At 33.1% G+C, this 13,120-nt stretch overlaps 2 protein-coding genes and 2 long non-coding RNA genes across 9 annotated transcripts; 2 read left to right on the forward strand and 2 right to left on the reverse strand.

The window, feature by feature from the left end:
• Positions 1-483: 483 nt before the first annotated feature.
• Positions 484-4,028, forward strand: LOC145000097 (uncharacterized). 6 transcript variants are annotated; one of them, XR_013661116.1, is made up of 6 exons: positions 484-652; positions 759-934; positions 1,024-1,149; positions 1,260-1,372; positions 2,151-2,257; positions 2,679-3,043. It is a non-coding gene; the product is annotated as an uncharacterized LOC145000097 (long non-coding RNA). The 6 variants fall into 6 exon arrangements; XR_013661113.1 differs by having other exon boundaries at positions 1,320-1,372; XR_013661115.1 differs by lacking the exons at positions 2,151-2,257; positions 2,679-3,043 and adding an exon at positions 3,254-4,028 and having other exon boundaries at positions 1,320-1,372.
• Positions 4,029-4,308: 280 nt separating this feature from the next.
• LOC145000096 (E-beta-caryophyllene synthase-like) lies at positions 4,309-7,302 on the reverse strand. The gene is made up of 7 exons (XM_078959246.1): positions 7,190-7,302; positions 6,702-6,975; positions 5,753-6,137; positions 5,444-5,662; positions 5,215-5,353; positions 4,889-5,137; positions 4,309-4,770 (listed from the first exon to the last, which is right to left on the reverse strand). The coding sequence occupies exons 1-7, from the start codon at positions 7,274-7,276 to the stop codon at positions 4,477-4,479; spliced, it is 1,647 nt and encodes a 548-aa protein (XP_078815372.1). The 5' UTR covers positions 7,277-7,302; the 3' UTR covers positions 4,309-4,476.
• A 475-nt stretch (positions 7,303-7,777) lies between these two features.
• LOC145002216 (uncharacterized) lies at positions 7,778-8,458 on the forward strand. Its single transcript, XR_013661857.1, has 2 exons — positions 7,778-7,998; positions 8,071-8,458. It is a non-coding gene; the product is annotated as an uncharacterized LOC145002216 (long non-coding RNA).
• Positions 8,459-9,208: 750 nt separating this feature from the next.
• On the reverse strand, positions 9,209-12,657 carry LOC145000345 (beta-caryophyllene synthase-like). Its single transcript, XM_078959552.1, has 7 exons — positions 12,541-12,657; positions 12,185-12,458; positions 11,263-11,644; positions 10,958-11,176; positions 10,721-10,859; positions 10,395-10,643; positions 9,209-9,684 (listed from the first exon to the last, which is right to left on the reverse strand). The coding sequence occupies exons 1-7, from the start codon at positions 12,640-12,642 to the stop codon at positions 9,391-9,393; spliced, it is 1,659 nt and encodes a 552-aa protein (XP_078815678.1). The 5' UTR covers positions 12,643-12,657; the 3' UTR covers positions 9,209-9,390.
• Positions 12,658-13,120: the final 463 nt, after the last annotated feature.

Genomic DNA, 13,120 nt, shown 5'->3' on the forward strand with positions numbered 1-13,120 from the left:
ATTTTTTACTTCCTTGCAATGAAATCGTTATGAAAATTGATGTTTGAATATTTCTACAACAAATGGATATGATTCTTATTTATGGTGTTTATGGAAAAAGTCTGAGAATTTACCAAATAGGGAGAGCTTCTCATCGCCCAAGTTTCAATTGGACAGAAATTTGGAATCATGCAACTTGGTTGCACGAAGAATGAGATATTTCATATTTGGAAATTAGACTAATTCATTGACAAAGTGTTAAGTGAGAGACTAGGAGATCGAGTACACAAAGTTGTGTGTTGGTCAAAGTCCACCATAAGAGTAACAAGATATTTGTCATGGTTTACTAAAAGTTTAGTAAATATGATTATACTCATAAGATTAAGTGTAATTCTGAATTGATTGAAAAAGTTTAAATCAATAGCGAATAAGAAGAATCAAGTTGGCAGAAAAATAAAAGTTTTATACGTGTAATTCTTTTTATCTGTGTTTTTATCGATCGCTTTCTTCTGTAGATTACCTCTCCGTTAAACTTGAAAATGGTCTCACCACCACCATCCTACACGCGATCGCTCAACACCAACTCTGTCTATTCCGTTACTCACCTTCACACAACCGCCTCTTTCTTCTCTGAATTGCATCGAAACCTAGATTCGATTATCAGCTGCTAGCGGTAAGCTTAATGTTTGTTTTATTTTGATCTTTGTTAATTGTTAATTCTATATGCTAATTTCTTAAATGAATTGCAATTCTCTGATCAATTGATTCTTCATTTTTAGGACTAAACCGCCAATAGAAGAGTTTGTCGACGTCGTCCTATCTTTATGTCTACTTCACCTCCTCCTTCCACCGTCAACTGCTGATTTCAAACAAGTATCACTCAAACCTGCAAACACTCTCTCACCCGCTTCCTTTTCTCCTCGGGGTTATCCTCACATGGTTACTTCGATGGAAGGTAAACATAGCTTCAAAAATTCCCAATTAAAAACCCCAATCCATGAACTAACTGTAGAACTAAAACCATGTTTAATTTCAATCTTCCAGGTGACAAACGGGTCTGACCCAATGGGTCTAGCGGAGGAGCGGGAGAATCTGAAGTGATTCGTCCAATCTGAGTTTGTGAACGAGAGGTCGGCCATGTTGGGTGTCGCCGAAATGCTACTGCCAGAGGTTTTCACAACCGAATTTCATATTCCTTATTCCACTTTTGGAGACACATGTTCTATGAAAAAAGAAACTCATTCGTCCCTTATTAGATACTTTTTTTTTTTTGTTCAAAGTTGGCAGGTTTGAAGAAACTCATTCGTCCCTTATTAGATACTTTTTTTTTTTGTTCAAAGTTGGCAGGTTTGAGGATGCTATTGAGCAGATGGATTATTATACAACATTTTATGTAAGTTTTTTAATTAATACATCACCTGTAGCTAATTTAGTTTTAATTTCACCAGAATTTGATGCAGATTTGTTCTACTAACTGTCAACAATCATAAAGTTGTCTTTCAGACTATAATTTTTCTTATTTGTATTTTTGAGCATGTATCAGTGATATGCTTTCAGCTTTTTTAAAAGGCATGTCTTAACGATTCATTTGGTTATAATAAAATTAAACGTACGCTTCCCACTAAAGGATCTGGGCAGCAAAAGTGTAGAGTTATTGTCCAGACTGACACTACATATTGTTTTTAAAAAAAATAGTGATTTTGACAGTTTTTGTCGAAAGTGACTATGCATACTGTTTTTCCGATTAAAAAAATAATGATTTTTACAGTTTTGACCGAAATGCCACTACATACTGTTCTTTTGGTAAAAAATAGTGACCAACATTTTTTTTGTCCAAAATGCCCCTGTGATCTTTTAACAATGGACACTCAAGACTTAGATAACTTATAATCAAATCTGTTGTGATTCCTTTCACTGTGATGAAATTGCCCTTCTGTTGTGATTCCTTTACATTGAAGGTAACATTGTTTTATAAGAAAATATCATACATTCAGAATAGCACTAATTCCGACAGTATTACCATAATTTCACACAAAAGCAATACCTTCTAACCCCGCAACACGGGGAATCCCTTTTATTTCTAAATTATAAATATAAAAATTTTAGAACACTATAACTGTTGAATGTAGTTAACAGTACTTATTACTTATTATGTTCAACTTCTTTTACAGCATTTCACCGGTATGAACTTTATGGTTAGGTAACATACACCACATAACATTAGATAATAGCGTCCATATGAGATGACTACAATTCTAGAGTATAATATCATAATCGGGTATGTTTTCTAAAACACAATTCCTTAACCATGAAAGTGAAAGTGATTTACTATGCTTTTCAATTATGCTTACAACCATGAAAGTGCAAGTGATTTACTATGCTTTTTTCATATTTAACATCACAATTTCGGTATCAACATCAATTTTATTAATTTGTTTTATAAATAGTTATCACATAAAACAAAATACTATTTTAACCATAATGGTTGTTTTAATAATGGTAATTACAGATAAAGATTAAAATTGTTATAATCTTATTTGGGTTTTAATGACCTGTTTTTTTTTTTTTTGTTAAAACAAACATATATTTTGTAGGTAGACTTTTACTTCCTATAACTGAATAAAATTTCCAAAGTACAATGCTCCAATAGGAAGCATGTTGCTATTTATTGCATTAACACATTTTTTCCCCACTTGTAGGCTGCAGGTTTTTTTGGTCAATGTAAACATCCAGGAAAAACATTTAAAGGATCAGTTGAGTAGTAGTCTGGTCCGGTTAAAATATGTTGTTATTTTGATCTTAGAAAATGTTCTCCATTTGAACATATTGTACTTCAACAATTCAACAACATACTTTACAAAGGAATATTGTACAATTGGTGCCATACTACAACATATTTGACTATTATGTATTTGTAAATAAGCGAATTGTAGACAATAGCAACATACTTTACTGGTCTCAACCGAACCCCGCTCCGCGGGGTTTCACACCTAGTTAGACAAAATTTATATCTAATATTTTGAATTGAATTCTATATACATAATGCTGGTATAAGTTTATACAATGATATCTTTTCTCATACTTGTTTAGGAAATATTCGGTTAAAATTAAATTCACATAGACAAATTATAATTTGTCATAGGTAAAAGGAGATTATAATTTTTTCATCAACTAATGACCATTATTTTTTAATCACTAATATTTTTTCAATTTTATAATTTAGTGACTATTTACTATCTAGTACTAATATCTTATTATCTTTTCATGACCATAGCATGTCGACACTACAATATCCAAAGGATCCCGCCTTCGTCTTCGGGTTACTCTACCTGGGTTAGTTTATGTGAACAGTGTCGACCACCCCTCTCGTCCAGTTTTTGCACCGCTATATCATCGGTTAATATTTCACCGCCTTCTTCTTTATCTCCATTTTCGTCCAGACCTCCAACTCCACCGACATAGGCAGCAGTGGATGTGCCACCCACCTCCGCTACCGTTTCTTTCTCCAATTGATTCTTGCTTTCTTGCTTCATGCGATTAATACCACAAGGTCATGGAATCTAGCTATTTGCGTGCGCCGACGCTGGAGATGTGGCGAACTATGCCGGTTAGGATACACCGGTAGAACACGATTGCTGCCGGATCGACTCCGCCTTACTACTGAAGATCGTTTCCACCTTCGGTTCATCGTTGGTGTCTTCTCAGTTGCGATTGAATCAGTAAGCCTAAGAATCATTGGAGTAAACCTCTTCCCTGTATACCATCGGTCCCCCAAATTGGAAGTCCAGCTACAAAATTGGAACGCTATATGCATATAACATGTTCGATGAAAGTCCTTAATGACTTCTGGTAAAAAAATCCGATCAAACTTCTTATCAACGGCCACTAATTTATTCCCTCCTTCACACCAGAACTTTCTACTCAGATTTCTTCAACTGAAGCCATTGAATCACAAGTGGTATTGCCAAAATGTTGGGTGGCCTTGGGTTTGAATTTACTGTTGATCGCCTCTTAAATTATGCAGTCTTTCACTAAAAAACTTTTTTTCATCTCTCTTCACAGCACATGAATTCTTGTATAAATTACAATTGTTTACATTCAGGTAATTCTAAAAGGTTTCGACCAAGCATCGAATATAATTCTAACTTTGAAGCCAATACTTTCCAAGAAAACAACACTCTTCCTTCAACTCATCATGGTTTGAAAACAAGATTTCTTCATTGCATTTGTTTGTAGAACCAAATTGGGACAAGTATAAAGGGCTAGCAAGAGCTGCAGCCATTAACTCAAAATACGAGATCTTAGAAAACATGAAGCAAAAATCATAAAGCATACTTTATTTGTGAAAGATGGAAATACATTGACGAGTTCAAATTCAATACATAAACATGGTACGTTATACAATAACAAATAACTTACTATTTTATTCAACCATATTTGAAAATTGAAATAACGGATAAACAACTGTGGAGTGCATCTAGGTCGGAGAACCATAAGTTACATACTCATATCATGAACAAATAGAGATTTGATAATTTCTATAAGTTCTTCTCCCACGTTTGTGAAATGGTTTTTATTTTCATATAATACGTCTATCACCCGTGCTAAGTTGATTACACGCGTCAGTAGAGGCATTGGAACATCTTTACATATGAGGGTCTCAAGGGATATATCTTTCCATGCATCTTCGACTTGCTTATACAGCAAGTCATGGACATACTCCTCGGTGACATCATATTGCTTCATGTAACTTTCAACAAGAGATGCGACATGTATTCTTTCTTGCTCTTGCTGTATTTTTATTAACGAAATTAATTAGTCTAAACTACACCGGATATTTTGGCTGTTGAATAAGGATGTTAATCTCGTTGTACAACAACTATGTGAATAAAAATAGAGATGCATGTACCTTGTGAGACGCAATGTCATTTTTGAGTCTAAAAATTACACATGCAGCTTTGACAATAGGAGGATCCGTGAGAACCCATTTGAACGACTCGTCAGAGACAATATCCCCCATGCCAACAAAAGATGCTGCAGTAAGCATGCTATAGCCACAACTTGTTAATCTATATGACATGTTCTCCTCCATGGTTGGTATGTAACCCTCGTTAACCCACTTTGCTTCTGTCATGTAGCTTTTAATAAACTCTTTCATCTGTAAGCATCAGTTACCTACATCTAAGATTATCTTAACTAAAAAGATTATAAGAAATAACAGATGTTGAAACTTACAAACTCTTTGGCATAGTTGACACGATATACATTCCCCTCATTTGCCATGATTTCTTCAATTTCTTTGTAAACATCTATAAGTCCTTGGTATATTGGTTTCATGTAGTTTGGAAGCACATCTAAGCATGTAGTCGACCACCTATAGTTATTTTACAAATTTCTTGGTTAATTTGGTCAAGTTATTCGGCATAATTAAGCTTATTTAAGTCCCTCTTTCGTGTACATATACCTTTGAACTGCTTCAGTAAATATTTCAAGCTCTTCAAAAATACCATAAGCATCATAAGTATCATCAATCATCGTTGACATTGCAAACAATTTTGTTAAGAAAATTCTAGCACATGAATATTGTGGCTCAGGGCATACACCAACTGCACAAAAGTACAATTCAACCAATCGGTCCCGTGTATAAGGTACCTTATTCGGGATATCGAAACCTTTCCACCACCTACAATAATATTGATTAATACAAATGGAGAAGACTAAAATATCGATACATTGATATATGCAACTAGAGAAGAAAGAGGTGTATATATACTTGGAAACTTCACTAAGCTCTTTCTTGTGTAGCGATTGAAGTAGATTGAACCCAAACTTTGAAAGTTGAAGTAAAGACTCATTACAAGACGCTTGTTTTTGGTAGAAAGGAATGTAGTGTAACGCCTCAAGTCTTGGCAACCTTCTCTGTATAGGATGCTTTAGTGTCTCCTGTATGTGTATTGAAAGAGTAGAGTTACACCGAACTGCAGGATCCTTTGCTAGTTTTTCAAGATGAGTTTTTGTGAAAGGAAGAGCTTCGTCTAGTACAACTTCTCCTTTCACCCTCATAAATGTTGCCTCATATAACTCAAGCATCTCATGAATGTCATTGGTCAACGATTCCTTAAAAGCTCCATTCTTTTCTTTGTAGTTACTGAAAATATCTGTTTATGGTTAATATAACAGATTGTTAGGTTCGACTACATATATGATTAATATATTGAGCATATGCATGTTAAACAAATATTTATCAACTTTTTTTGTTCCAGAAAGTTAAAGTAAAGGAATGAGTCCCATATGTAGTCCATTAATCATCTGGCATCACACGTTAATTGATAGGCTGGGCACGACTTTTGCTGGAAATTATCTTTTCTAGTTAGCAATTTTTATATTCTTATTCGATGAAAACAGCCAAAATCGATCACTACCTATAGGAATTGGAGTCAATAAGGACATAGTGATTATCGTTTTTGATCATTTTGCCTTTCAACCTTTCACTTTTAAGCAAACATGATGTTAATTTATGGAGAGTTTGATGAACATTATTATTATCTAGAGTCTTGAACTAAGTTTTCTAAGGGGAGAAATTGGCTTGTAACGATATATGCTTTGTAGTTTGGGCCAATGATTTTAATTACAGCCTTACAGTTATATATGTATTAATTACTTGTTTATAGATAATATGGTTTTAATGCAAACTAACCACATGAAAAAAAAAAAAAACTAACCACATGAAACGTAGAACCCTTGTTGTCGCATGAGTCGAAACCAAACGGAAGAGCTACCACCACTCCAGTTATCACCATATTTCACATAGATATGTTGCAAGGCTTGCTTAATCTCTTGGTCGAAATAGTAGGCTATTCCAAGACGTTGGATTGTGTCGATTAGTTTTACAAGTTTCGTATGTTCCATTGGAACATATAAAGCTGCTAGTATATCTTTTCTCACTTCTTCTTTCAGATCACAGACAATTCGATTTATGTCATCTTCCTCAGCTTGCTACATTCCATCATGAATCACCATTAATTAGATTGTAATAAACAAGCACATACAAAAAATTCCTCAGCTTGCTACATTCCATCATGAATCACCATTAATTAGATTGTAATAAACAAGCACATAGAAAAAAAATTCCTCAGTTTGCTACATTCCGTCATGAATCAATATTAATTAGATTGTAATAAAAAAGCACATACAAAAAAATTGTACGCACCTCTTCATAAATTAGAAACTGGTCCCCCCAAACGTTGGGATGAAAGTTGGTAGTGGGACGAACAACTTCCTCGTGGTTAAGAGGCATGTTATCATGTGACAATTTATATCTTTGAATTTAGTTTGGTTTGGTAATAACATAAGAGTTCATGGATATTTATAGTCTTAGTAAGTAGATTTTTTTATCACACCATGCACTTTAAATTAATTTGTACAATCTACTTTAATAAATCAAAATTCATTATTTCATATGTTATCTTCTCATGTAGTTAGAAATTTGTCATTTTCTAATTATTTTAAATGATTTATTATCCATTTGTCACTTTTTATCTTTTTTTCCTTTTTATTCAAATGCCACATAACAAATGGCACCTCATAATAATTAATATTATTAATATGTTAATTATGTACATAATAACCTCCCTTTTATGAATTCTTATAATTCTTATATTTATGATGTATGCTCATCAAGGAAACCATTTTATCCAACTGTATTTTATATGGAAATAACTTTTAGTTTTAATTTATAATGTTATGAATATCGTCATTACCTTTCACACCAATACTAGTAATCATTTGGGAAATTGAATATCAATTTCATATTTAATAACATAAGTTTATACTTGATTATTTTTTTAATCATCTCGTATAATATATGAACTTGCCAACTAAAAAGTAAATTATTCATCATTTACAAATTTTCATAATTAACTTTGTTTAATTAACTTGTGTAATATATACGCAGGGCCGGCCGAATGCATGTGCGGCAGCCCAGGGCATCAATTTTTTGGGGGCATAATTCTAATCCTGGTTAGTGTGAATATATGTTAAAAATTCATCTCGTTCTTTTAATTTTGTGGATCCCGTATCATAATTTTATAGGGGAGCTTGAGTTGAAGGCGGCAAGCAAAAAAACTAGGAGGAATGGACGCGTATGGTAGAACAGAAGACGAGGAGACATGTCAATTCATTCTTCACGCCCTTAACGAATCGACAATAGGAGATTCACTAGAGCGATGCGAATTCCGAGTTGTCTTTTGGCAGTATAGATCGCAAATCAACAGCTCTGATCTCCTATCACAACAACTCTCACAATATTGGTCTGTGGTCTACATTTTTTTTTCTATAAATCTGGTTATATTTGTTCTTGTCTTGTCTCTACAAATCTTGTTAATGGAGACAGTTTTCGATTGTTGTAAGTTATTTATTTTTTAGTTATGTGAACTCTATGGAGTGTAATTAATTTTTTTTATTTATTTTAAATGGTTTTGCAATTTCTGATTTTGTTATTATTGTTGTATTCAATTAGTAACTGATTATAATCAAATGTTTTTTTTTTGTAATTTAATTAGAGTGTAATCAATTTTTCTTTTTAGGAACTAAAGCTTAAAGTTAAATTTATGTAAAAACATCCTTTATAATCAGTCAAGTTCTTATAGTCGGATTCTCAATGTTCGTGAAAGTTTTTTTTTTGGTTTTTGACAGTTTTGTCCATGGGCTCTCTTTCAAGTCTCAACTATTTTGAAGGTCCACATGGTTTTTTTGGCATGATGCATTGGCTTTGTCTTATGTGTTGCTGTTACTGGGATTTTGATGCTTTTATCCCTGCATTTGAAATCATTTATTTTTAGTGTTATGTTGTTTCTGCATAGCTTCCATGGTTTGTAGTCTTGTTGGTAGTAGCCTTGTGTTTGTTCTCTTTTCCATCTTCCTGTGATTTTTATTCAAATGATTTGCTTGTCATTCAATTAGAATCCAACATAGTTAAATCTCTTTGTTTTGTTTTGTTATTTTGATTGTATGATTGTGTCATTCTAAGAGAATTATGTTATTACCCTCCAAATCATTGATTACTATTGATTTTTACCAAATATATCAATGAGATACTTGAGATGTTGACTTTTGTTTCTTTGAGTACCATTTGTTTTTACTCAATATATGGCTAGAAAGCGAACACCATACCTTATTTTTTGTTTATTCACTTGTTTTAATGCATTCCCTTTGTAATTGGCAGGATGTGTAAGAGAATATACTATTTTATTTGTGCAAGATTGAAATACATTGACGAGTTCAAATTCAATACATAAACATATATGGTACGTAATACAATAACAAATAACTTACTATTTTATTCAACCATATTTGAAAATTGAAATAACGGATAAACAATTGTGGAGTGCATCTAGGTCGGAGAACCATAAGTTACATACTCATATCATGAACAAATAGAGATTTGATAATTTCTATAAGTTCTTCTCCCACGTTTGTGAAATGGTTTTTATTTTCGTATAATACGTCTATCACCCGTGCTAAGTTGATTACACGCGTCAGTAGAGGCATTGGAACATCTTTACATATCAGGGCCTCAAGGGATATATCTTTCCATGCATCTTCGACTTGCTTATACAACAAGTCGTGTACATACTCCTCTGTGACATCATATTGATTTATGTAACTTTCAACAAGAGATGCGACATGTATTCTTTCTTGCTCTTGCTGTATTTTCATTAACGAAATTAATTAGCCTAAACTACACCAGATATTTTGGCTGTTGAATAAGGATGTTAATCTCTATACATGAATAATGTGAATAAAAAAAGGGGTAAATTGCACGAATGGTCCCTATGGTTTAGGGTAACTTGTGTGTTTGGTCCATAACTTATTTTTCTAACACGCTTGATCAAACCTATGGTTTGGTCAAAATTACATGTTTGGTCCGTACCTTTTTTTTTCTGCACTCGGATCGTCCCTGTGGTTTGATTTTGTTACGTTTTTCGTCCCTATGGTTTGATCAAAATTGTGTGTTTGGTCCTTAACTTTATGTATATAAGAGACAAAAAATGCAATAAAATCAAACCACAGGGACGATCCGAGTGCAAAAAAAAAGTTAGGGACCAAACATGTAATTTTGATCAAACCATAGGGACGATTTCAGTAATTTACTTTTTAATTTATTTAAATAAACATACCCCCAACCCTATACTCTCTCCTTATCTTACCTATCCTACAATTTTTCCCTATTTAAATAATTGTTTTTTTAGGTAAGACACCAAATGCGTAACAAAAACAAACAATAGGACCAAGTGTGTAGCAATAACAAACAATAGAGACCTTACGAGTTAAATAATAAGTTAGGGACCAAATGTGCAAATTATCCCAAACCATAAGGACCATTCTTGTAATTTACTCTAAAAATAGAGATGTACCTTGTGAGAGGCAATGTCATCTTTGAGTCTACAAATTACACTTGCAGCTTTGACAATAGGAGGATCCGTGAGAACCCATTTGAACGACTCGTCAGAGACAATATCCCCCATGCCAACAAAAGATGCTGCGGTAAGCATGCTATAACCACCACTTTTGAATCTACTTGACATGTTCTCCTCTATAGACGGTATGTAACCCTCGTTAACCCACTTTGCTTCGGACATGTAGCTTTTAATAAACTCTTTCATCTGTAGGCATCAACTACTAACATCTGAAATTATCTTAACTAAAAAGATTATAAGAAATGACAAATGTTGAAACTTACAAGCTCTTTGGCATAGTTGACACGATATGCATTTCCCTCATTTGCCATGATTTCTTCCATTTCTTTGTAAACATCCAAGAGTCCTTGGTATATTGGTTTCATGTAGTTTGGAAGCATATCTAAGCATGTAGTCGACCACCTATAGTTATTTTACAAATTTCTTGGTTAATTTGGTCAAGTTATTCGGCTTAAGGACTTAAATGTGCTTATTTAAGTTCATCTTTTGTGTGCATATACCTTTGAACTGCTTCAGTAAATATTTCAAGCTCTTCAAAAATACCATAAGCATCATAAGTATCATCAATCAAGGTTGACATTGCCAACACTTTTGTTAAGAAAATTCTAGCACGTGAATATTGTGGCTCAAAGTATACACCTAATGCCCAAAAGTACAATTCAACCAATCGGTCCCGTGTATAAGGTATCTTGTTCGGTACATCGAAACCTTTCCACCACCTACAACAATAATTATTAATACACATGGAGAAGACTAAAATATCGACACATTGATATATGAAACTAGAGAAGAAAGAGGTGTGTACTTGGAAACTTCACTAAGCTCTTTCTTGTGTAGGGATTGAAGTAGATTGAACCCTAACTTTGAAAGTTGAAGTAAAGACTCATTACAAGAAGCTTGTTTTTGGTAGAAAGGAATGTAGTGTAACGCCTCAAGTCTTGGCAACCTTCTCTGTATGGGATGTTTTAGTGTCTCCTGTATGTGTATTGAAAGAGTAGAGTTACACCGAACATGATCCTTTGCTAGTTTTTCAAGATGAGTTTTTGTGAAAAGAAGAGCTTCGTCTAGTACAACTTCTCCTTTCACCCTCATAAATGTTGCCTCATATAACTCAAGCATCTCATGAATGTCATTGGTCAACGATTCCTTAAAAGCTCCATTCTTTTTTTTGTATTTATTGAAAATATCTGTTTATGGTTAATGTAAAAGTTTGTTAGGTTCAACTACATATAGGATTAATGTATTGAGGATATGCATGTTAAACAAATTTATCAACCCTTTTTTGTCCCTGATAGTTAGTGAATCCCATATGTAGTCCATTAATCATCTGGCATCGCGCGTTAATTGATAGGTTGGGCACGATTTTTGCTGGAAATTATCTGTTCTAGTCAGCTATTTTTATATTCTTATTCGATATAAACAGCCAAAATCGATCACTACCTATAGGAATTGGAGTCAATAAGGACATAGTGATTATCGTCTTTGATCATTTTTGCCTTTCCTCCTTTCAGTTTTAAGCAAACATGATGTTTATGGAGAGTTTGATGAACGTGATTATTATCTAGATTCTTGAGTCTTGAACTAAATTATCTATGGGGGAAGTTGGCTTGTAAACCCAACGATATATGCTTTGTAGTTTGGGCCAATGATTTTAATTACAGCCTTATAGTTATATATGTATTAATTACTTATTTATAGATAATATGGTTTTCAGAATGCAAACTAACCACATGAAACGTAGAACCCTTGTTGTCGCATGAGTCGAAACCAAACGGAAGAGCTACCACCACTCCAGTTATCACCATATTTCTCATAGATATGTTGCAAGGCTTGCTTAATCTCTTGGTCGAAATAGTAGGCTATTCCAAGACGTTGTACTGTGTCGATTAGTTTCAAGAGTTTTGTATGTTGCATTGGAACATATAAAGCAGCCAGTATATCTTTTCTCACTTTTCCTTTCAGATCATGGACTATTCGATTTATGTCATCTTTCTCGGCTTGCTACATTCCATCATGAATCACCATTAATTAGATTCTAATAAACAGACACATACAAAAAAAATGTTTTTAATACATTACGCACCTCTTCATAAATTAGAAACTGGTCTCCCCAAACATTGGGATGAAAGTTGCCAGTTGGACGAACAACTTCCTCTTGCTTTAGAGGCATGCTATCATGTGACATGTTTATATCATTGAATTTAGATTCGTTTGGTAATAACATATAAGAATTCCTAGATATTTATAGTGTTAGTAAGTAGATTTTTGTCACAACATACAGTTTAAATTAATTTAAATAATATATTTTAATAAATCAAAATTCATTCTATCACACATTATCTTTTCATGTAATTAGATATTTGTTGATTATTTTAAATGATTTAATATCCATTTTTCAATTTTTTCGTTTTTATTCAAATGTAATCTAATAAATGACGCATCATAATAATTAATATAATTAATATATTAATTATATATATAATAACGTTCGGTTTGTAAATTCTTATATTTATGATGTTTGCTTATCAATCTTACAGAAAACCAATTTATCATTTCTATTGCTCAATCAAAATAAATCAAGAAAATCATTTTATCCCGTTGTATGTTAAATGGAAATAACTTTTGATGTTAATGTAGAATTTTCTTAATATCACCATTACCTC

The sequence above is a fragment of the Lactuca saligna genome, chromosome 6 (genome assembly GCF_052625555.1).
Source record: "Lactuca saligna cultivar CGN05327 chromosome 6, ASM5262555v1, whole genome shotgun sequence".
NCBI lineage: Eukaryota > Viridiplantae > Streptophyta > Magnoliopsida > Asterales > Asteraceae > Lactuca > Lactuca saligna.